The sequence below is a fragment of the Camelus bactrianus genome, chromosome 7 (assembly GCF_048773025.1).
Source record: "Camelus bactrianus isolate YW-2024 breed Bactrian camel chromosome 7, ASM4877302v1, whole genome shotgun sequence".
In the NCBI taxonomy this organism is placed as follows: Eukaryota; Metazoa; Chordata; class Mammalia; order Artiodactyla; family Camelidae; genus Camelus; species Camelus bactrianus.
In genome coordinates, this window is record NC_133545.1 from 24414259 (window position 1) to 24438883 (window position 24625).

Here is a 24625-nt window from a genome sequence, read left to right on the forward strand (position 1 = left end):
ACAAGACTGGGAAAAACCAAGTATCTGATCAAACATTTGTGTCCACATAAAGGGTACTGTGATTTTTTAACAATTAATGGGAGATAAGAAACAATGCTGCCCAAACAACAGACAAAATTCAGATAATTCCGGAACGCGACGGTCATTTTTACCGTTTCTAACAGATACTACCTATCATTTTAGAAGGTATGTTTCCTTTACTAAAGTGGTTTGTAGAATTTATAAGCTACTTTGCTTACATTTGTATCCTTTATTAATGTCTCTAGAAAATTATCATAAGCATGGGAATGGAGTTTAAATTTTGATCTTTAATTTAAGAAAAATAGAGATGTATATGTTTGTCCTTGGATTAGATGTAATAGATGACTTCTCATTTTTGTGAGACAGTTGACTGAGCACAATGGTCTGGAAACCCAAACTTAAGTAAGTCAAAATAAATAACAAAAATTTAATGTTTTCCATAATCTGTTTTTAACTCTAATAGATTTTTTTTTAACAAGCAAAAAAAAAAGGAAGAATCTGTTAGTAAGAATCTATTCTTTTGGTTGCTATTAACTTTAAGTGAAATAAAATTTAACATTTTTTATTTGGAAAAAGTTAAGTGATTATTTGTGGGTAATAGGATTGGGGAGTTTCCTAGCTTCTTCTGTGTATTTTCAATGTGTTTTCTCTCTCTCTCTTTTTTTTTTTTTTCCATCTACCTAATCCTCCTTACACCTTGACTATTTTGGAGATACTGTGGATTTAAATAGTGGAGCGCAGTGATGTGTATTCTATCCTTTCTAGATTTCCTGATTGGTGGGTAAAATTAGCTATATCTCTCCTTCTCTCCATATCTTAATCTTCAAAATGGTGACAATATTTATTAATATTTGCCTTACTGGAATTCATCGCATACCTAAACTCATCTAATAATCATTAAAAAACTTATCACTGTAAAGATAGAAGGAGCTATTCTTTTTCAATAATCATGGCTTATTTTACAACCTTAACAGTTGTAAAAACAGTTCTTGCTTGGGCACAAGAATCTAATTACTGTAATTACAGCCTTGGTGCAGCAAGATACCAACAAAATAGGGGAACTTAGCAAACAGCCCCCAGTTTAGCTCACTAGATTTCACTGCTTCTTTAACTTTTACTTCTCTTGAAAATGAATAAATGAATAGACAAAGAAATGAACTGAAGTCTGTATCTGAGTGTGATCTACTTATCAGTGTTCTATATGCCTGGATAAAGTACATATAAAAGTGCAATATTTGGACATCAGTCAGGAAAATAGCTTCCCTAAACTAAGAAGGGAAACAGCATTTGAGATCCTAGAATCTCTTTTGAGTCTTTATGAAAGAAAATGATCTGGATTATAACCAGGTCAGATCAAGGGGCCATACGAATTTTTCAAATGACTTGCCATGCATTAAGAGCTAAAAGGAAATCAATTGCTTAGATACAGTATACTGTAATAAGCCAGCAAATATCACATCAAAGAAGTTCCTATATAAATGCCATCTTATGGGAGTCTAAACGGACTTACCTTCTGATATTGACAATGGCCAAGGGAATTTCCAAGAGCCCGAGTGACACTTTGGATAAAAATCGAACCCTACAGCATTCAGTATAAATTTCCTCTCACCCCATGACTCTGTATTCTGGGGTCACTTTTATCATTTAGGAACTTGCAATCCCTGGAGTGGTAACAGCTGTAACACAGTGGTTGCCTTCTTTAGCTCCAGTGTTATTTTGTGACCCATGTCCCACATGACTCTTATAAATTTCCCAATTTTCTATTAACAAATGGAGTCTCAAGACCGCTGTAGTGACGCCTAATCATAATAGATGCTCTTATTATCTAATTTGTGTATATTTATTTTTAAAAATAGTAAAATATAGATAAGTCTTATTTGACCCACTTTCCTCTGGAAATTTCTCTTAAATTATTTTTTTTAAAGTTACCTTTAATCTGACTCTTAGTTCAAATAGAGCTAATTAATGACCTGGCTCCCCAGTTCCCTCACTCATCCTCCTGCGTCAGCCACACTGGCCTTCTTGAGGTCCTGAAATCCTTCAAACCTGCTCTCAGTTACAGGCTTTCGCATTTGCTCTTCCCTAATCCAAGAATGCTCTTCTCAGACGTAATTGTGACCTGCTCCTCCTGCCTTCAGAGCATCTCATTAGGGAGCTATATTTGACGACCCTCGGTACAATTTCCAGAGCTCTCTGATCCCTTCAGTCTGCTTTATTATTCTCCACAGCACTTAGCATCATTTGATATATATGTGTTTGTCTGCTTTTAATTGTTTGTTTTCCCACAAGAATTTAAGTTCTCCAAGGACAGAGACTGCTATGTTCACATCCTTACCCTTAGTGTGTAGCATGAGGTAAGCACCCAATACATAATTGCTTTATCAATGAATGGAGCCAAGTACCCTTTTTTTTTTTTTAAACTTTAATGTCAACCAATATTTTAGAAGTAGATTGAAGTATAAGAGGAAAAACATCAACATTTTCTGCTCTTCAGTATCTCAAGGAAAAATCGACATTGTAGTGGGGGGTAAAATAATTCAACAGAGTCACAGATAAAGTCATACTGAGAAAAACTGATAAATTAAAGTTAGCCACAGGCACCCTATTCTTCCCTCTCAAAAACTGTGGAGAGTGTTCCTGGCAAGACTCTCCATGCCAGCCCTCATAGCAGTGACACACAAACCCACCCTTCATGTCCTTTATTGTCCTCAGTTTATTGCCTGGAGACACGGTGAATCGCAAGCTCTTATTTAGGACGTATTTCTTACTGCTACTTTCAGGCATGTGCAGATAGGAGGCAGATCCGGGTCTTTTTCGAATGCATCTCCCATTGTTGTTACAGAGGCTTCGACTGCAGAGTTTGGCTGCTGTGGTCACATTAACAGCATAATGGCCCAATGGCCCTTGGATAAACTTCTTCACCGACAAGCAGGTCTCCTGTAGGAAAAACAGAGATCTATTTAGATCACTCTCATAATGTGATTCCACTATCCAGGGAGTATTGATTAATGCCTGACGTTTTGTGTTTGGTAAGGCTGAGGAGAAAGAGCATTTCGGTGGATTAATCATTCAGCCGAGAGACTAAGCCCTTTTAAAGGCATATACGTGATGATTTCTTAGAGACTCTCCTTAAAAAGGTATTTATAGTAACACTTTAGAAAGAAAACCATTAATACGGGATGTGTGCCTTACTATCAAGAGTAGATTGTTAATAAAAGTTTAGATACATATTTTTTTCCTCCAAGGAGCATTTCTATCATTGATAATCAGAAAATGAATCATTTTCGGGGAATCCATCCTCCTTCGTGCGAATGAAAGGCTATTTATTTTTTAAATTTAGTCCTTTTTTCTTTGTCACATATATTATATCATTTAATCTACCGAAATCCTTGCAGAGTAGGTTTTATTTCAGTACTTTTCTTTTAGATGTAGAAACAGAGACTCAGGGAGGTTAATTAGCTTGCTCAAGATTACACCCCTAGAATGTAAAAATGTGAATTCTCACGGTTGTCTGATTGGAAAACCTGTGCTCTTTTCTACACTGCTACCAACCACAGTGGCTGGTACAGAGCAGGTGCTCGAACAATGTTAGTCCCTGTAGTCTCTGAGCTTTGTTAAAGTCAAGTGAACAGAAAATCAACAACAATCTCTCTCTGGCATGAAAAGTTAAAACAAAACCCAGTATTTAGAATATGTTCAAGATGGAGAAATCATGGCTTACCTTTGAATCAGAGTAGTCATAGTCTCCCCACAGTATTACCCCTGCTGCCCCCAGCGCGACGCTCTCACCGATTGTATGTACTAAGTCCTCCTAGAAAAGAGAAGGAACACAAGTCGTTTCTGCCAACCCATATTCAGTCATTGACAATTCAGTAATAATCTCAGCCCATCAGCTGTGGTAAAGAACACACTGAGATCAATGTTTGTTTCTAAAACAAAGGACTATAGAGCAGAACTGGAAAAGGTTATTCTGCCTGAGATACTTACATGATAAATATTTATGATGTTCCAGGCAATATTCTGGACACAGAGAATAAGAAAATGAAATAGATTCCAGTTCTTGTCCTTGGTGGGCTGCTTTAGTGTGATGATTGAGACAGACGTAGATAATTACAGTGCAATAAGTTAAATTCTATATTAGCACCTACAAGACATACATAAGATTAGAGGAAGTGCTTAATGCTGCATAGAAGAGTCTGGGAAGGCTTCCTTCAAGAAGTGGAATTTCAGATGGGTCTTTGGAAATGAGTATAAATTAATAAAACAGACTAACGAGAGCAGAGTTTTGTATCCAGTAGGAAGATAAATGGCAGAGGCTCATGTGTAGGAAAAAGCATGGTCCATCCAAGAAGTGCCAGTAACTCTTATGGTAAAAAACACAGAGGATTTGGGGAGAAATAAAAGCATCTGAATCCTTGTGTATAAGTGGGATCCAAAAATAAGAGTCTTCTATGCTATTTTATTTTATTAAGCTATTTTAAAGTATTAGGACTTAAGTACAAAAAAAGTTTTAGTACTGGAAAGCCACACATTTGCAACTTTGATAGGAATTTTTGGCTGTCCCAGAAAAAAACATATTGAAGGGGGAAGTCAAGATGGCTGGCAGAGACCCCACTTAGGAGATGACAGAAACTGTTCAGTGAGAAATGATGAGGGCCTCAACAAAGGCAAGGTGAGTTTTTACAAAGCAGAGGGGACGGATTGAAGAGTCATTTGGAAATTAAGATGGGTAAGTGTTAGTTATCCATCTTAATCCAAGAGAAGGGAGGCATCCAACTGACTCTCAAGTTGGGAAAGTAAGTAGATTATAGTTCATCAAGATGAGAAATGGAGGAGGTTATGTTCATGATTATAGATCAAGAGCAGAGAAGCAGGAAATAAGGAGAGATGAAAGACAGAGGGAAAGATTGGTGGATAGTCTGCATTCTTTCCTTCCCTGCAAGATATGGAGAATCAGGGATCCAGTGCAAAGGCAACGTGTTCGAAAGCCCGGATAAGAAAATGGCCATGCTCAGCAAAGCTCCCCTGCATTAAATGACATCTCCAGTAACACCAGCACTTGTGTTTCACAACTTGTCTAAGTAATAAAATGGGAAAGAAAATCACTTTTCCAATATACTAATTAGTATTGCATACCTTAAATGAAAATCAAGTCTCTTGTTTAAATTGAGGCATTTCTGAAAGAAAATATCCAGCAGAGTTGGTTTTAAGTGATTTCATATATGTAATATGAATAACATAATAAATGGTATGATAATGTAATGTTTAGACAATAAGTGAGAAATATCCATGATATCTGTTGATCTGTGAAACATGCAGGGCAACAGGATAGTATTAAAACACTTCATTATAATATTACTCAGGTAATTCTATAGTTTTCATTTTCTGAAGTAGAGCTCAGAGGCAATACTTAGCCCATAATTTACTTTGAAAATCAAACAGTACAAAAAAAGGGACACTTACAACATTAAAATGTGGTTTATCTCATTCTTTCACTTTCTATCAAGACAAACTATCTGCCTACATGGATTAATATTATTTTCTACTCTTATTATTACTTACAGCATATTGTATCTGACACATGGTAGGCACTCAATGAAAAATTTTTAAATGAATAAATATAAATAAATAGTCTTTTTACCAAAAGGATTTGAGAAAGTGACATGGTTTGAGAGATCTGTTTCATGAGGAATAACTTATCAAGAAGACTTTGTAGGTATGACTGACTAACATCTTTAAATACCTGGAGAACTAACTTTCGAAAGAAGGATTTGATTTTTTCTATGTTGCACTGTAAATTAGAATTAGAACTAGTAGTGGTATGATGTTATCCAGAAGCAGAGTAGACTCAACACACTCAATAACTTTCTAGAAATTAAGATTGTTCCCAAAAGGCAGTTTCCTTCTGCAATAGGGAAACCCCCATCAAAAGATGCTAAAGCAGAGCTCAGGTAAGAAATGTTTGGATGAGTGGTGGATTAGATATCTCTGAGATCCTCCAACTTTTTGTCATGGTGCTATGATTCTTTTCCTCCTAAATTCTGTGAATGAACATTCCATTTTGAATAATACAGAGTAATCCTACAATCAGAAATGTCAGGTCTAATCAACAGTGTTTGGGTCAATAGATTTTATTCTAAAATTTTTGAGGAAGAATTGATACTGAGCTTAAATGTCTTTATCTCAAACACATGTGATCTAAGAAGATGAACTGTATGTTATCCATCCAATGGCCTTTCTTCTGTGTTGGGTACTATAATAACAGGATTGTGAGCTCACAGGTATGGAGGGAGATCAAAGGGCTTTCTCACCCAGCCACCCATTCAATGAGTGAATCCCTGCAACAAGGTTCTATCTAAATGACAATCTAGCTAAAGTTTGAACACTTCTAAGTGTCTATAAATTCATTAACTTCCAAACAAGCTCATTCCCACATCTTTGTGCTTCCTAACTTGTGTTAAGTCTAAGGGTAATAACCTACCTATTTGTACAAATCACTTTTAATGCCTTGACACTCACCACTAGATCACACTGTGGACTCTTAGAGGTAAAATTAACAGAATCTATGTTATTTTTCAATTAATCTAATCAACCAAAGCAAAAGTGCAATATATTGAAAATATTGTTGGTTAATAATTTACCTAAACTCTATTTTACACATTTATGATTTAGTAATTTGCTGCTACTCTTTCATATTAAAAAGCTGATTCTGAAATTTCCCCCTGGTTAAAATTAATCTATCTGTTACATGATTTAACTTAAGCTTAACAACTAAAGTTGCAGGGAACCCCTGTAAGTGCTAAGCTGGTAGGGATCATCATTTAAAAACTCTTAAGTAAACATTGAATTGTCACACTTTCAGAATTGGCTTGACCTTTGAAGAAAGATATAGCTTTAATAATAGAATAATGTTCTATTGTTAAGGGAAAATAGCATCCTAAAACATTTTTTTTCCCTAAACTTTACAGAATCATTCAGCTAAATTTCCATTTTTTAATGTGTGACTGTATTTTTTTCTTACCTGTGACAGAGCTTCAATACTATGCAAATAAAATGGTCTGGAAAAAATAAAAACTGGCAAAACATAGTCATGTCTGGCCATGTCAGCAATTCTCATGGCTTCTCTAATTCGATAATGAACAAATTTCAAAGCATTTAAACTTGACTTCAATATTTTATCCAAATATACTGAAGTATAAAGAGCTGTGCTTTTTCCCCATAGCCACTGGAGTTGGTCGTTGCGGAAAATTTCATCACTCGGGCATTTACCTGTGTAGGTCTGTGGATTTATCCTATAATCGTAATTGTAGCAGTCTGGATAGAGATAAAAGCCCCATAAACATTTGGGTCTCATTTCTAAAGCCAGTGTGAGGGTAGCGTTCATAATACTCCTCCCAGCATTTTCAAATTCCTCTTGGGCAACTGTTTTTACTTTCATTGCTGACCAGTCAGGATGGTGGCTTCTAGTCAAGGCTAAGGAGTAGTTTTTATATATTGTTCTGTCGCCCCAGTTTCTGTCCCATTGCGGCTTCCAGCTTTCCCAGTCAAGGACAACGAGACCTTCGGACCTCCACCAAGGGACAGCCTTGGCAATGTCATCAGCGGTCTTCCGCAGGTGTTTGGAAAGGCTCATATTCTGTGGTATCCCTCCATTAAAGGGTTTCCCATCTCGAGAGAAATAAGGATAGTACCCTAATTCATTGGGGTAAAGAATGGCAATTGTTGATCCACTCTGAGTCTCTAAAGGGTTGGATATAATATTAAATAAGTGAAGGTTCAGATCCACACGGAAGAAGTGCTGACACTGCATTGTTGGGGCAGCCCAGAAAATGTTGAAAGGTCGTCTCTTGATCACCGGAGGCATTGCTGGCTTGAGGGCCGAATGAGTGAACACCGTGGAGAGCAGCAGCAGTCCTAACTGTGCCGCCCACGGGTTACTCATGGCTTGTAGTCTTCACCATTACAGCCGACTCCTTAAAAATAAGAAGAGGGAAAACAAGTAGACATGATGCAGTCAAATGTCCTTTCAGTTTTAGGGTACACGGTGAATAGCAGATCAAGTAAACTCATGGGGGTGTCTAAGCTGTTAGGTGGTAGAACAAAAGATTTCTGAGATTTATTAATATCTTGGCCTAATTTATTATTTTGGGGTGGGAGGAGGTAATTCGGTTTATCAATTTATTGATTTATTTAATGAAGGTACTTAAGCTTAATTTATACTTTTATCTGAACAGGAAAGAAAAATGAATTTTTGAAAAAAAACTGGAAAAGTGGGAGAAGAAATCCTGTGAATAAAACCTTCATCTATGCAAACTCCTACCTACTAGCTGTTCTGGTTTTAATTTCCTCTAATTCCAACTATATTGACCTAAACCACCCTGTACTGACAAGCCTTGGGTTTTAAGGGGAGCTAGGAAAAAAATTTCTCCTTATGAATTATTAGAAAAGTGACCCAAGAACAGGTCCTGTTGAAAATTGACAAATATTGGCATTTTAACCAATATTAAAGCAAACAAAAAGAAATGTCAAATGGTACCAATATTAAGTAACAGCTTGCTTGCTTGCTGTTTGAAGTGCACTGGCTTCAAAAGTTTGTTCATTTGTTGGTTTGTTTATAAAGGACAGCAGTTATCCTTGGAAATAGCACAGGTTAAAATAGAAAACAGACAGAAATGGCACTTACATATGGTAGATTATGGATTTTGGTGCTTTCGTCTTTTCTCAGGTATATAAATAAGTCTAAAAACCTATAAGTTGTTTAGCTTCTTGGTCTTCCCATGAAGAAACTGGACTATATTTTCACCAGTCAGTTCCCTTGGCTAAGTCCCTTCTAAATAGTCAGTTGAGTCAAAAACTGCCAAAGAATCTTCCTTGCCGAGGGCTGTCTAATGATGCATTCCAGCCAATGAGATCTCAGCATGAAAGCAGTATGGCTGAAGTTATGAATCAAAATTATTTCATCATGTAAATATTCTTTTTAAATAAAGGAATCACAAATTTTTCTCTGATGCAATTAAACTCAGTGTCTTCTTAAGAGTCAAACATTACTTTTTTGGGGGTAGCTCTTGCTGAATTTATCTAATATATTAAATGTAGGAAAAGACCAAAATTTCATTTTAACTCTTGCAACATGGCACCCCAAGTTTATAAAGAATCTTGAGTAAGTCATATGCTCTCTGTAGGTTGAATTTTTATCAACAGCTGTGAATGATAATATACTCTTTTAAATAAAGTGGGTATTATTGAGACAATTGACTTTATGCGGGTTTTGTATTATGGCACCAGATGAATCTCTAAGTCACCAGAAAGACTCCCCTTCCTTTATTTCCCCAACCATCAGATCTTAGGGTAACCCTCCACCAAAAAAAATTAACAGTAAACCTTTTTTAATGTCTTTGTCTAGCATTCAGGGAAAATGTAAAAGCACTCATTATACATAAATATTACTCTTAACAGCCTTCTTTTCATGACAGCATGTACAGTGTATGTGGGTGTATATGCTTAATAAATTGTGACATGAAAAAAACTGTTAAATGTCATGTCACATTAAACTTTTTAGAGATAAAGGTGCTAAAAAGCCAAAATATTGTGCTTTAATAAAATCCAATTACGAGCTTACTTTTCTAAAAGATTTTAATCATGTTTTCTATATATATATAAAAGTTACAAAGTCACACCCTCTATCTTTTTCACTAGCCTATGGAAAACTTATTACTTTAGCATTAGCTTGGTCCTCAGTATGCATTTTATAACAAGCTTCTACTATAGTAACAAAATTATGCATTATGAATTGTATGAATTTTTAAATATTATTATTTACCCATGATGCTTATGGAGATTTTATTTTATTTTCTAGCCATTTTTATTATTCAGGATATAACACTAGATTAAAATTTTCTGACTCATTTTATTTATACACACACACACACACACACACACATACACTTTTTTTTTTCCCCAACAAATCTTTATTGAGCATCAGATAAGTTTCAGGCAGAGAGCTAGGTCTAGTGATGCAGTGGTGAAACCAACATTGCAAAGAGTTATAGATACTTAAACGGGGGATGCAAAACCATAAATCTCCCAGAAGATAACACGGAGAAAATCTAGATAATCTTGGGCATGACAATGACTTTCTAGATACACCAAAGACACGATCTCTGAAAAATAGATTTGATAAGCTGGACTTCGAGAAAATTCAAATCCTCTGCTCTATGAAAGATACTATCAAGAGAATGAGAAGACAAGCCAAAGACTGGGAGACAATATTTGCAAAAGACACATATGATAAAGGATTTTTATCCCAAACCTACCAAAACTGTTAAAATTCAATGATAAGAAATTGAACAACCCAATTAAAAAATGGGCAAAAGCTCTGAACAGACACCTCTCCAAAGAAGATATACAGATGACAGCTAAGCATATAAAAAGGTGCTCGACATCATATGTCATCAGGGAAATGCAAATGAAAACAATAGTGAGATACCACTATACATCTATTAGAATGGCCCAAATCTGGGACGCTTGCAGCACCAAATGCTGGGGAGAATGTGAAGCAATAGAAACTCTCATTCATTGCTGGTGGGAATGTAAAATGGGACAGCTACTTTGGAAGACAGTTTGGCAGTTTCTTATAAAACTAAACATACTCTTACAATACAATACAGAAATTACGATTAGCAGTATTTACCCAAATTACTTTAAAACATATGTCCACACAAAATCCTGCACAAATGATGTTTATAGCAGCTTTATTCATAATTGCCAAAAGTTGGAAGCCACCAAGATGCCCTTCAGTAGGTAAATAAATGAATAAAATATGGCACATTCAGGCAATGGAATATTATTCAGCCTTAAAAAAGAAATGAGCTATCAAGCCATAAAAAGACATGGAAGAAACTTAAGTGCATATTACTACGTGAAAGAAACCAATTTGAAAAGTATTCCAAGTATATAACATTCTGGAAAAGGTAATGGAGACAGTAAAAGACAGCAGTTTTCAAGAGTTAGGAGGGAGGAAGGGATAAGCAAGAAGAGCACAGAGGGTTTTTAGGGCAGTGTAACTACTGTATGTGATACTATAAAAGTGGGTTTGTGTCATTGTGCATTTTTCAAAATCCATGCAATGTACAACATCAAGAGTTAACTCTAATGAGAACTATAGACTTTGGGTGATAATGATGTGTCACTCTGAGTTCATCAATTGTAACGCATGTACCATTCTGATGTGGGATATTAATAGTAGGGGAGACTGGGCATGTGTGGAGGCAGCAGGGTATATGAAAACTCTGTGCTTTCTGCTCAATTTTGCTGTGAACTTAAAACTTCTTTAAAAAAAAGAGTCTATTTAAATGGAGGGAAAGTTATAGATACAATTGTATTCATGGGAGCTAGATTTGCAATAGAGAAAAGCTAGAAACAGCAAACACACGTGATCAATAAGGACTTTGTTAAATGTATTATGAAATATCTTATGTAGTTCCATCAAATAGTATGAAATTTTTTTTCCCTGTTTCTCATTGTCTTTCTAATTTTTCTCTTGTTTTGCCACGAAAACCTTAACAAGACAAAAGTCAGCTTTAAAGATGCCTATCGAGTAAACATTTCCTGCTTCTCCCTAAGCCTCTCACATCCCCTCTTCCACCCTGAAGGGTCCAGCAGCAGCCTAGTATTTGGGAGAAAGACACTGGAAAGAAGCAAAACACACTTCCCTTCTCTCGTGGCAGATATGTTCCCAAAGAATTTAAGCCAAAGGAAAAAGAAAAAAAAACTAAACTTGGAATTTAACTTTATAAACTTAACTAGTGACCAGAGTGCCAAAACATGGTCATTATAACTAGGGAATCCGTGGATGACGCAACTTTGAGGGGTTTGGTCTGATACTCAGTTTAATCTGATGGCATGTACTTCAGTAAGTCGGGGTTGTCCAGTAAGTAGCGAATGGAAGGGCAATGGTCCCAAACAGCAATGAGGAGACACCTGATCCTTCCCCGTCCAACTGGAGCTGACAGGTGAGAGAGAAAATAACCATCAGTTAACAACACTGCAGGGGGAAAAGTCCTGGAGATGGATGGTGGAGATGATTGCACACAAATGCGATTGTACTTAATGCCACTGAGCTCTACATTTAAAAATTGCCAAAATGGTAAGTTTATGTTGGGTTATTTTACCATAATTAAAAAATAAATTTAAAAAGAGGGCTGCAGGGGAAACAGAGGACAGCCAGTTTTCTGTTACAGCAGGAAAGTAAAGAGACCATTCAGAAAAGAGGTGTATGATCTAGGGGATTTTGTTGACGGCAGATTTTAAATGACAGAAGACATAGTGGCCAGGTCGGCCAGGTCAGGGAGTGATGTAAATTTGGCTCCATGAGAGGGTCTAGAGAGGAAAACCCAAGTGATAAAAATAACCTGGGAGTTTGGGCTTTATGTGCTTAAGGCAGGATGGAATGCGTTCTGATGGAGTCTTCAAGGGAGGTAAACAATCTGTTCCAATTATAGCTTGTTTGTCCTTGGTATCTTAGATATTTTGTGGTGGGAAGTATTGGGGAGAGAATGCCAATAGCATTCAGAGTTCTGTGGGCCTCACTTTCAGTTCTGCCAAAGACAGTGTCAAACATGAGAAAGATGTGGTTTTACCCAGGTTTTTGTTATACGTGTTCTTCAACTGAAATGTGAACCAATTAAGATGGTTCTAAAAATACGTGTGTGTATGTGCTGGCATAGCTCCAGATTCATACGTCGTGGGGATTTCATTCATTCTGTCCAATCAATGATGGTAAATCTTGTGACGTCTCCCAGAGAGAGAGATTTTTTACATATGATGAAATCAACAACCACTAAGTTCAATATAAGAACACATTATCAACTTAGGATCCAGTAAAAAAAAAAATCTCACTGGGGTTTACAACAAGTTTAAACCAACAAAGGTTTATAATTACATCATAGAGCCTCTTAAAATGTGCTATGGGACATTCCAGGCATAAATGACATTTTCTCTCAAAGCAAGTCTTGTTTGTGTGAAAGTTGGAGCCCGATAGAAGGCATACAGCATCAACAGATTTTTATTTACCCCCATGTTATTTCTGGTTTTGATTTTCTCAGAGAGAGTAATAGTAGTTTTCTAAAAAGAAAAAGGAATGAAATAATGATTAAAGCAGATTAGACTCAACAGAGCACTTGTTCACATTCACCCATATTTCCAATTTCTAATAAAATAACGTGAGGTCAAATTCAAATTATTTAAATTTCCCTACCAAAAAATAATGATAAAGAAGTAAAAAAAATCTGTAAGAAGCTTACGACGGTGCAGACTTAGATTTTGGTTTGCTTACGTACATAGATTGCCACCGCATCAGTCCAGTGGCCTCTTTGTTTAATTAATTTAGCAACATTAATATTATTTCCTCCAAAAGGTCCAGGAGCACGGATGACTGCAGAACAACCATTGGATCAACTGAAGGACTTCCTAGGGACTGGCTGGTCCCTTCCATTTCCCTAAATACCAGGAGCACATGGCTGGGGTTTTACACGAAGCACGCTCTCTAAAGAATGGTGGGACTGAAAGTGCCAACCCTCAAATCACATGGTTGGTTTTCCTGTCAACCAATCCCCAACCCTAGGCTCCATCTGAGAGTCACCTCATTAACATAACAAAAGACATCTTTATTACTCTCACAGCAGGAAATTTCAAGAGTTTTAGGAGCTCCATGACAAATATGGGAGGAAAATCAAATATATATTTCTTACTATAACTCACAATACATATTTTAGACTGCGATGTCTTCCTGGTTCATTGTTCCTTTTATGATATATAAAATCCATCTCTTTCCTTTATAATACTCTTTGCCAGGAAGTCCACCTTGATTTTAAATTAGCTACTCTAGCTTCCCTATGCTTACTGTTTTCATAGTATACCCTTTCCCATCCTTTTACTTCCAACCTATCTGTGTCCTTTTATTTAAATTGTTTCTTTTATAGGCAGCATGTAGTTGAGCCTTGCTGTTTTAATCCAGTCTGACAATTTCTGCTTTTTAACTGGTATGTTTAGTCCATTTGTATATGATGTAATTGTTAGTATAGTTGATTTTGAGTCTTTGACATTTCTACTTATTTCACTTTATATTTTCTCTTTTTTGTTCATCTGTTGTGCCTTTCTTTCCGTCTCTTGAGTTGATTGAATTTTTTGTTGTTGTTCCACTTTATTTTATCTACTGGCTTCATAGTTATACCTCTTTTTATTATGTTGCTAGGAAAACCCACCCTTAATTCTGGAAGTGAGAATAGCTTACATTTATAATCTGTGAAATTATTATGCTTAAGGGAAAAACATTTTAATGCCTCATAAGAGTCTGCTGATATAAAGAGATCAATAATGCCTTAGCTATAGCCAAGTGTCTTAGTGAGTTCAGGCTGCTACAACAAAGTCTCATAGACTGGGTTGCTTGTAAACGACAGAAATGTATTTCCCACAGTGATGGCAGCTGGAAGTCCAAGATCAGAATGCCAGCATGGTTGGGTTCACTGAGGTCCAGGGTTGTAGACTGCCATTGTCTCATATCCTCATGTGGCAAAAAGAGGGTGTGAAAACTGTCTGGAGTCCCTTTTATTAAAGCACTAATCCCATTCATGAAGGCGCCATCCTCATGACTTGATTACCTCCCAAAAGCCCTACCTTCTAATATCATCACAGTGTGGGTTAGGATTTCAGTATGTGAAGTGTGGGGGCATACATATATTGAGTCCATCACACCAAGGTTCATAGAGATCCTAACACTCGGATTTAACAAATGTGATGGTTTACCACATGCATGGCTGTGCCTGATGCTAAAGGAAGGTATCAAAGTCCCCTCCGCCCAAGAGGCTCAAAGTCTAATGTGTGTGGATGGTTGTCTATGCATGTGTGTAACTACACGTACGAATGTGTGTGTGCATAGAATGGGGACAGGGGAAATGGGGGAAATATACATCCTAGTTAAAATACCAGGCAGAATAGCAAGAGCACTAATTTTTTCCTTTTTTTGAAAATAGCTGTTTTATTATAAAATGAATGATCATTGCATTAAATACAGAAAAATATAAGAAAAATTAAGATGAATTGTGTTCTCATAACATCAAAGATGTTTTCTGTGCAAAAAGGATGTTTCTGTAAGAAATTCTTACAGGAATTTCTCTACATGCAAATCCATGTTTTTACGCATCAGAGCAGAGACTCTATTGCCCCTGAGTGTAGCATCAGGCAGTCCAGACCCCAAGGCTCCCTGTGAGCTCCTGGTGGAGCAGACACTTATCATCAGAGAACGTTCAGGGACACGGGAACAGGAGTCCAAATGTATTTTCTGATCTCCATGGGTCCAGAACGGTGGGAGAAGGCATGAATCTTCCCTGTAGATAGGTTTCTAATTTGTAAGATCTGTGAGATGAATTCAGGCTCCCTGAAAGAGACTGGGCTGGAGGTGGATACGGGACGAGTGTTCTGGAAGGGTAGGTGGATTGAGCTCCTGCATCCAGAGTTTGGAGAGAACACGTACAAGCACAGTGTAAGGCCAGGCTTGATCATCTTCTGATCCCTCTTTGGCTCCTCCCTTCAAGAACTTGCATGATCTGGATAAAAGGGAATGGTGATATAGAAGAAAGCACTGTGATTCCTACCGCTACAGGGACCTATAATTTCCCCACAGAATTGAAAGCTTTTCTGCTATCTGGGGAGAGATAAGAGGGTCAGTATGCAGTGGAGCGGAGTGGATTGGTAGCCACACAGAGAAGGGCTGGGACAAACCCCTTGAGCAAACTGTGATAACGAGCCATAAAGTCGAAACAAAGAACATTTGAGCAGAAAGAATGCAAAGTTCTGATTAAATCAGAATCTTCCTTCTCCCTTCCTCTAGGACTCCTCAAGGTAAAAATTAGATGGGGCAATCATAGTGAAATATTGAATATCTACATGAGGGGTTTCAGAGCACTGGAGTTTGTGTATTGTTACACACGTGAGACATTTATCCTCGATGGTGGGTGAAGTCAGGAAAAATATGTGAATAACCCTACTCATCACACATTTCTTGAGAAAAAAAGTGTCACGTCATCTATGCCATTTACTACTGTGCTTTGTTCACACCAGGTGGGTGGTGGCTTGTGACAATAATCAGCTTTGTTATAGATGGGGAAAAGCTACATTTTCTTAATATATATATAGTGTAGTAGGAGTCAGTTCTGAACCATGGTTTAAGGACATATAAATAACCTACAAATTATATGGAGTTGAATCCTTTCCATAATTTAGACATACCCAGAGTACCGTCTGAGTTCAAAACATGAAGACATCAAAGGTGGTTAAGAAAATCTGGATAAACTTCGAGCTGGAAGTGATATTTAAGGCTTGAAGTTAAGCAGAATTTGAACAGACTGGGATTGCAGAGGAACTCCAGACGGAGGAAATACCAAAAGGAAGATACACAGGAAGAAAGACAAAGGGTCTGTACAAATGGTACTAGATACTGCTTTTGGGGATGTGGATATCTCAAGATGGAGAATTCTAGCAGGCAGTTAGGAATTTTTCTACAAGCTTAGAACTGGGAATCTTCCACGTGGAGGAGGTGGTTGACACGAAGGAGGCAAAATATCTACAGAGAAAAGATGAGACCAGAAGGTTTTGAGGATCACCTCAAAATTGAAGAAGGAGAGAAAATATCCAATAGCAGAAGGAACAAACAGAAGTCATGAGAGAATTGGGAGGACAGGACAGTGTGCCCCAGGATAAGGGACCACAAGCACTGAAAGAAGGCAAAGAGCTGTGGAGGATGAGAACCAAGAACAGACAACTTGCTGGGGCAATTAGATGCTGACAGTGATCTTCAGGGTAGCACTTTCAAAATAGCGACGGGTTTTATGAGTATATCAACTTAGTGAAGGCAGCATCTTCCTTAGACTCAAGCGCATGTGAGTCTGTGTCCTCTTGATGTCTCTCCCTAGAGATCCTTCAGCCAGAGTGAAGAGGAGATTCCTTTTCAAGAAAAGATGCCTGGGTGATGCAGACCTCTCGACTTTGATATACTCAACCGAATTTACTCCTGTAAAGCTGAAAGAACAAACTGACACTAGATTTAGAGTCGTAGTAAATAATCAGGTGTGCGGAGCTGAAAATCTTTTAGTCCTGAAATACTAGCAGAGCCAGTTTTGACAGATTTAAGAGCTAAGCATAGTGCTGGCTGAAACAACAGTATATGACTGTAGATGTTTCATAACCTGAAAGATATATTTTATCTGGAATGGTACTGCATCTTTCCTTTTTATTTGCTAAGCCATCTTAGTTTTTCAAGCAGTTTGAAAACAGGCATTTGTGAATATTTAGCTTTAGTATCTTTTGTTTCTGTCTTTAAAATTAAAGATTCAGTAGCATGGAAAGATCTGTAGGATGATCCAACGTGACACATACTCAAGCTGCACTCTTCTGTAGGGAAGTCTTTAAAAGATGGAAAAAACAAAAGCAAGAACTTCCCAACTTGGGCTCCACAATTTCGGTTAGATTTTAATTTTTAGACTAACAATAAATGTAGCTCAAGAATACACAAAATAAGTAGATTGAATTTGATTTATTATTTCATAAAAGCACCGTTAGTGGATACAAAAAGGCAAGAACTAAATTTCAATTTTGTTAAACAGAGAATTCTCAGAAACAGAGGAGGCATCTTTTGATGATATGTAAAAATGAGAAGAATGCTCTCCTTTAAAAAGAACTTTTACCTGAAGATTATGAAAAGATTTACAGTAGAAGGAGCTGGAGTGAAGAGAGGGATATTTTTAATTCTCCAAAATTCCATATGGACATTTAAAATTAGAATTATCAAGCAAAAAATATCATTTTATATAATATCAGAAACTTCTGTAACAAGCATCTGGGGAAATCTTTATTTTTGGAAGTATCAAGTATTACATTGGTTGCTTTGGCAGTGGTTATACTTGGAGATTACATGCTCAATTTCTTCTCCCAAACTCATCAATCAGCAAAGTCACTCCTTGTCTGGGGAAGGGTAAGAGAAGAGGCAGAGAAAAGATAAAAGTGTTTCTTCCATACTATTCTGGAAATTTCTTTCCTTTCAGGACACAAAAACCATGGGGGAAAAATGTGTTCCTCTAATACACGTCTATAGGGTGACCAGACATTTTGGTGCGCTGGGGACAAGCACAATTACACCCATTGTCCTGGGGTGATATTAGTAGCACACCTTTTAATTATCAAAACTGTTCCAATTTGGACAATAAATTATACATACACCTTATACATGGAGCAGCTGCTCTCTGTAGACCCAGGAGAAGTATAAAACAGATCTTTCTCAACTTACAATGGGATTAAGTCTCAATAAACCCATTATAAACTGAAAATGTTGTTAAGTTGAAAATGCATTTAATATGCGTAACCTGCCGAACATCATAGCTTAGTGCAGCCTACCTTAAATGGGCTCAGAACACCTACATTAGCCTACAGCTGGGCAAAATCATCTGACACAAAGCCTATTTTATAATAAATGTTGACTTTCTCATGTAACTTATTCAATACTGTAAGGAAGAGGGAAAATAGAATGGTTGTATGGGTACAGGATGGTTGTAACATGGGTTGTTTATCCTTGCGATTGTGTAGCTGACTGGGAGCTGAGGCACTGCCACCTCCCAGCATCACAAAAGAGTATCTCAGAGTGTGTCGCTAGCCTGGGAAAAGATCAAAATTCAAAATGTGAAGTAGCTTCCACTGGCTGATGAATATTGCTTTTGCATCATTGTATAAGGCTGAAAAATCATGGGTTGAACCATCGTAAGTCAGGAACTGTTTGAACAGATTGGTGGTTGCCAGATTTGGGGGTGGTGGCGAGGGAGGGGGAGAAATGCCTGAAGGGAGTCAGAAGGTACAAGCTTCCAGTTAGAAAACAAGTCATGGGGGTGTAATGTACAGCACAGCGACCATAGTCAGCAATACTGTACTGCAGATTTGAAAGCTGGTAAGAGAGTAAGTCTTTAAAGTTCCCATGCCAAGGAAAAAGATATGTAACTATGTGTAGGTGACAGATGTTAATTAGACTTGTGGTCGAGATCATTTGGCAATATAGTCAAATTCTGAATCATTATGTTGTACACCTGAAATTAATGTAATGTTGTACATCAGTTACACCTCAATTTTAAAAAGTTTAAAAAAGTTTTTAGTAGGTTTAATAAAAATTTCTTCAAGTGTCTCAGTATGGCAACCAGACATGAAAATGAGAAATAATATAAATAACTGCCTAAATTGATCACATCTTCATGAGCCAACAAGGGATAGGAAATGGGTGGTGGGTAAAGGAAGATGAGTGAAGCTTATTCTTCAAGAAACTTATAATCCAGAGGATGAAACAGACATAGAAAATAACATTGCATAATAAATTATATTTCAAAATAACACTGAGATTTAAAATGGATGACTATTACACTAGAAAAAATTTTTAAAATGCAGAGAAACAGAGCGACTGCATTCTTAATTAAATCATACCAGATGATAGACTTATTTGATTTTTTAGTACCAAAAGAAAAGAAATCTCTATTTTTACTTTTAATGAATTCATGTACCCAAAAAATGTATTCAGAAAAAAAAATTGTCTTGGAATTGAAGTCAAAGAAAGAACTAATTTAAATGCAAGACGTTCATTGTAGAAAAATATGTCTGATAAAAAGAACAAAAAGAACAAAAAACATGGAGCCAAAATGAATATATAAAAAATGTTTAACAAAAATGTTAACAAAAGGATTCATAATTGCCTTTCAAAGTACTATATGTTCTAAAAGATCTGGAAAAATGAGCTTGCTGATTAAAAAAAAAGTAGGGAATTGAAAATATTAGCTTAAAAGGAGCAATGAAAATAAGTGGGTTTTTTGGTACTGCTTTTCAACAAGAAAATTAAAGGAAGTGTGCAATTAAGAAATAACAACGTCTTTACCTAAAACTGTGAGCGGAAGGAAGAGAGAAGAATTCACTGAATGTGAGTCAGAGGGAAGTGGCATCAGTGAACAATTCTGAGTTGTAGTGAGCCTACTGGTGTACTTAGAGCTAACTGATAAATGCAGATGCCTCACCTGAGTTATTGCAGTGGCCTCTTACAAGTCTCCCAGCTTATGCTCTTGCTTCCTCCAGTCTAGTCACAACATGGCAACCATAGTGTCCTCTGAAAACCTTAAATCAGATCACATCCCTTCTATGCTCAAAGTTCTTAAATGATGCCCTATGTTCCCCAGCGTACATTATCCTGGAAGGCCCCACGTGATCTGGTCACAGTTACCTCTCATACTTCCTCTCCTGACTCTCCCCTGGATCACTCTCTAGCCATGCGAGTACCCTTGATGTTCCTACAACAGACCAGACATGTGCCTCCCACAGAGCCTTTGCTCCAGCTCAGCAGTTCTCAGAGGATGCCCCAGGGATCTCTGTAAGTCCGCAGGACCTTCTCATAGGATCTGAAAGTTCAAATATAAAACAAAAACTCAACAAATTTGGCAAGTGTAAAGGAGACCTGAGATGGAAACACTGAGAATCACTGATCTAGCTAATCCACTCCAGCCTGGAGAGTTCTGCCTTCAGGTAACTGCTCAGCTCAGTCCCACACCTCCTTCAGAAGTGCCCTGACCAGCTCCTCTAAATCCCAGACTTCTGAGTCTCCCTTATATTTTCTCTTTTCCGTGGCATGTATTGTCTTAAAACATACCATATAATTTACTTAAATATTGTATTTATTTTCTACCTCTAGGACTCTAGAATGCAAGCTTCGAAAGGTGAACATCATGAACTGTTTTGTTCACCGATCTGTCCTGAGAGCATAAAAGAGTGCCTGATACATAGTGGGTGTTTGTTGAATGAATAAATGAATGATGAAGAGTTGATAAAAATACATTTCCAAGACATGTTGAAGTAATAGCTTTAGAAAATAAAGCAAATTTTACATACAGTCTTCAAAATTTAGTAATTAGGGAAAATGCTTAAGTGTCTATAAATATCTAAAGAACAAATAATAATAAAAAGCGACATAAAGACTACAACTTTATCTGGAGAACCCATGGCAGAAGGAAAGAAGTATTTGAAAGGCCTTGTGTCAGTAATTATATGCTCTGGTCTGGGAATGACACACACCACTTCCATCACAACTCGTTACTCATTAGCTAGAACTAGTCACATGGCCCCACCTGACCAAAAAAGGGATTAGAATGTACCCTCCTACCATTTACCTGAAGGCAGGAAGCTGGAAATATTTGATGACTAGCTCTACTACATGACGAACTGTGTTTCAAATTTGGTAAAGCAACTTCATACTCAAGATTAATAAAATTTCCTGTGACATTAGTTCAGAATATACAATGATTACAAAAAGCAAATAATGCTAATTTCACTATAAATCGTAAGTAGTTTTTTATTGACCTCCATAGCAGAAAGTAGATTAAGATATGCTATTTTAGAAAAGAGAAAAGTGATGCTTGAAAAGGTTATGTAACACAAATCACAAAATGACATTGTTGGGATATCAACCAATTCTATCTACAAAGCTCATGCTAAAATGCATTCCATTGAAATTTTCATAGTTAATCCTTACAAAGAAAATGAGTCAAGGATTCCAACACAATATGTAATAGAGGTGAATATAGATAGACTTAAAATCTATACTAACAAGAGCCCCAAAGGCAAATAATCTGAAACAGAATCAAGTAATATATTGGTCAGGAATGATGTAACAGTATCTTTGCAGAGAGAAAGCTGGCATTATTCTGGGCATGCATCCAAGGGTTACAACCAACCCCCAAACCTGAGTAGCTTAACACGATGAGTTTATTTCTTGTTCACATGACATCCCATACGGGCTGGCAGACTTTCTGCTCCACACGATCTTTCAGAGATTCAGGCCACAATCATTTACAGCTGCACCAGCCTTAGCATGCGGCTTCCTTAGGTGTTCTGTTAGGGGAAGAGAGAAACCAGCCACCTGCAAAGGCTTCTGACCGCCTCCCACTGCAAATAGTACACTTACATCCACTAATATCTCACTGGCCAGAACTAGTCCTTATTCTTCAGTCCAAGGAAGCAATTCACAATCAGCCGTTAGAGAAACAGAAAATAGCAGCAGAAAAAAAATTAAAGAATTGGAACAGAAAATATCCTACCTGGAGTGGAGTGTGAAGGAAGCTGAGGACAATATCCCTGTGAGGCTGACTGCGTGTAGGGCACGGTAGGAAGCCTCGAGGGGTCGCTCTTCCTCCCATCCTCTCCTGTTCCTGGCAGCGACAGAGGTGCCTATATCGGGAAAATGCCTCTGCTCGGCCGGATGGACATTTTATCTGGATGGTCTGGTAACCTGTGTTTTCTGCATCACTCTGGAGCTCCTTTCATGTCCCATCTCTGTATTTATTCTGGCTCTGCCTCCCACCCCTCTTCCCTGGTGGTGAGTCATGAACTCCCAGGAGAGGGGAGATGGGGGCCAGGACAGATAGGGGAGCTCAGCTGGGCCTAGTACACGTCATGCTAATCACAAGATGGCCCGGAAATGCAGGAGAGCAAGTGGAATGTTTGATCTGCCCCTGCCTCAGCCCCCTGAACATGATTCACACATCCAGTTCCTTGCCTCTTCCTAATTTCAGCTCTTTCGTTTCCAAGGTTGCTTTTAAATTCAGGATAAAGATATTATCCTTGTTTTAGAGATTGCTTTACATTTTGTGATTGAGGGAGACTATGGCAAGATCTTTACAAAGTTTTGTTAAAGCCAAAGTTACAGTTCTAGTCATTGTAGGTAACTTTTGGGTTTATGTTTTAATGAAGCACTGTTTGTTCAACGAGAACACATCTACTCTTACACCTTTTAGGAGTAAGTCACCACTAGTAGCAGGGTGGAGTGTCTGGCGATTGCGTGGCTTCTATCAGCACAGCTTGCCCATGACCTTGGCCTTACTTCTGGTTTAAATACACAAGAGTAACTTCAGAGTTAAACATCTGAATGTGTTGCAACTGGCTTTTCAACTACAACTGGCAGGTTTCCATTTACAAAATTCCTCATTACATTACAGGGTCTCTCTTGATTGTTATTCAAGAGTTTGCAAATTTGAATATGAACACAGGGTACTTAAACCTACTGTAAAAAGTTACTTCAGAAATAAGTTGAGGTCTTAAAAAAAAAAAAAAAGAAAAATAAGTTGAGGTCTTTACAAAATACTAGGAAGTAGCACCATCTGGTGGGTAAGAGTGAAAGGAGAATTTGGAATTTGCTTATTAAGGAATGTGTGGTTGAGGCCGCTTTTAACACTCATTCTAATTGCGAGAGATATAATCAAGTTTCCAAACAAAAGCCTTTTGAGAGCATTGGAATTGAGACCTGAGGAGTGAAATCCTCTTCTCAGGAAACAGGGATGAATTTTGTTTCTGATTGACGGCTGCTCACAGGAAACCCAGGTCAGTTCAAGTAGCCTGTGGTAATAATGAGAGGGTTATTTACAACCAGCCTGCGACTATTATTATCAAAAAGCTGAGTGTCTTGCTAATGTTAGACAGTTTAAACATGCTAGGCCAAGGCACTGAGTATGGGCCTCCCATTCGACTAGGAGTTATTAACAAGGAGTTATTAATAAATTATTAATAAGGAGTAGTTATGAGGAGGAAGCCCTTCCTCATACCTGTTTACTGGCCAGTATCAGAAATTATTGGTGAGATTTTTGGACAAGAACAAGAAAAATAAAAGTTTAAGACTTTTCAGCTTTCCAGTGTCTGTGCCTGATTTATTTACCTGACATTTTCTCACAACATGAAGATTGCTTTGTTAACCTAAAACAAATACTTCTGCCAGATATTTCTCCAGCAAAGATAGATTTGTTTGAGATTAGTAAAGAATTGCAAGCATGGCAAGCCCTGTGCAAGTCCCCGCAAACTGGAGAAGGAGCACGCTTTCACAGAGGGGTAAAGGAAGTTGGGAGGGTGACAGTAAACAAAGAGTCCATGGCTTTTTGTGGGCTGAGTCCTTGCCAGGAAAGAAGTCTTTCTTCTTCCCATTGGGCTCTGCTATCCCCTAGCTCCTCTCTCTGGTCTCCCAACCCTATTTAATTGAGGTTTCTGTTTATTCATTTTTTTTTTTTTACAGTCTCCTTGTGCAATTAAGTTTGGAGTTCCATTTGGCCATTTTTGAAAGGTGAACGTCGTTAAACCGAGCAGCAATGTAATGAACCTATTCTGTATCCTACTCTGACACTTCCAGAGCAGCTTTTTCTGTGATGTTCAGTAGCAATGAGAAAATGGTATACATGGTCTCTGATAAGGAAAGGTACAAGAATAGTAGCAAACAGATATTGAAGCCTCGTACAACATGTTACCCATCCATTTATCACTGAGCCTCATTAAGCCAGGTTCCTTGAAGGGACTGTTTTCATCTGACTTTTCCCCCTGTGCTTTTCAAAACCAAATGTATCTTATAGTATCCAAGTATATAGAGCAAGAAGTTCCAATCAGCAGGCTTCTGTGGTCAAGAAAGATGGCCTAGCCTGGGAGATGAGATGAAAGCTCAGATCTTGCACCAGTTTACCTCACTTTTTGGTTTTTTTTTGAGGTCCTGTTACCCATTAGC

General features: G+C 37.6%; 1 protein-coding gene across 1 annotated transcript; it reads right to left on the reverse strand.

Annotated features, from left to right (window-relative positions):
* Positions 1–2019: 2019 nt before the first annotated feature.
* On the reverse strand, positions 2020–8346 carry LOC105063221 (hyaluronidase-4-like). The gene is made up of 3 exons (XM_010947686.3): positions 7043–8346; positions 3743–3832; positions 2020–2958 (listed from the first exon to the last, which is right to left on the reverse strand). The coding sequence occupies exons 1-3, from the start codon at positions 7961–7963 to the stop codon at positions 2512–2514; spliced, it is 1458 nt and encodes a 485-aa protein (XP_010945988.2). The 5' UTR covers positions 7964–8346; the 3' UTR covers positions 2020–2511.
* Positions 8347–24625: the final 16279 nt, after the last annotated feature.

Bases quoted from the DNA above. Each gene is read 5' to 3' on its own strand.
- LOC105063221 (XM_010947686.3), bottom strand. From the start codon at position 7,963: ATGAGTAACCCGTGGGCGGCACAGTTAGGACTGCTGCTGCTCTCCACG. The intron at 3,833-7,042 runs GTAAGAAAAAAA...TCTCTTTTCTAG, and splicing joins GTATTGAAGCTCTGTCACAG to GAGGACTTAGTACATACAAT. The intron at 2,959-3,742 runs GTAAGCCATGAT...TTTTTCCTACAG, and splicing joins ATGACTACTCTGATTCAAAG to GAGACCTGCTTGTCGGTGAA.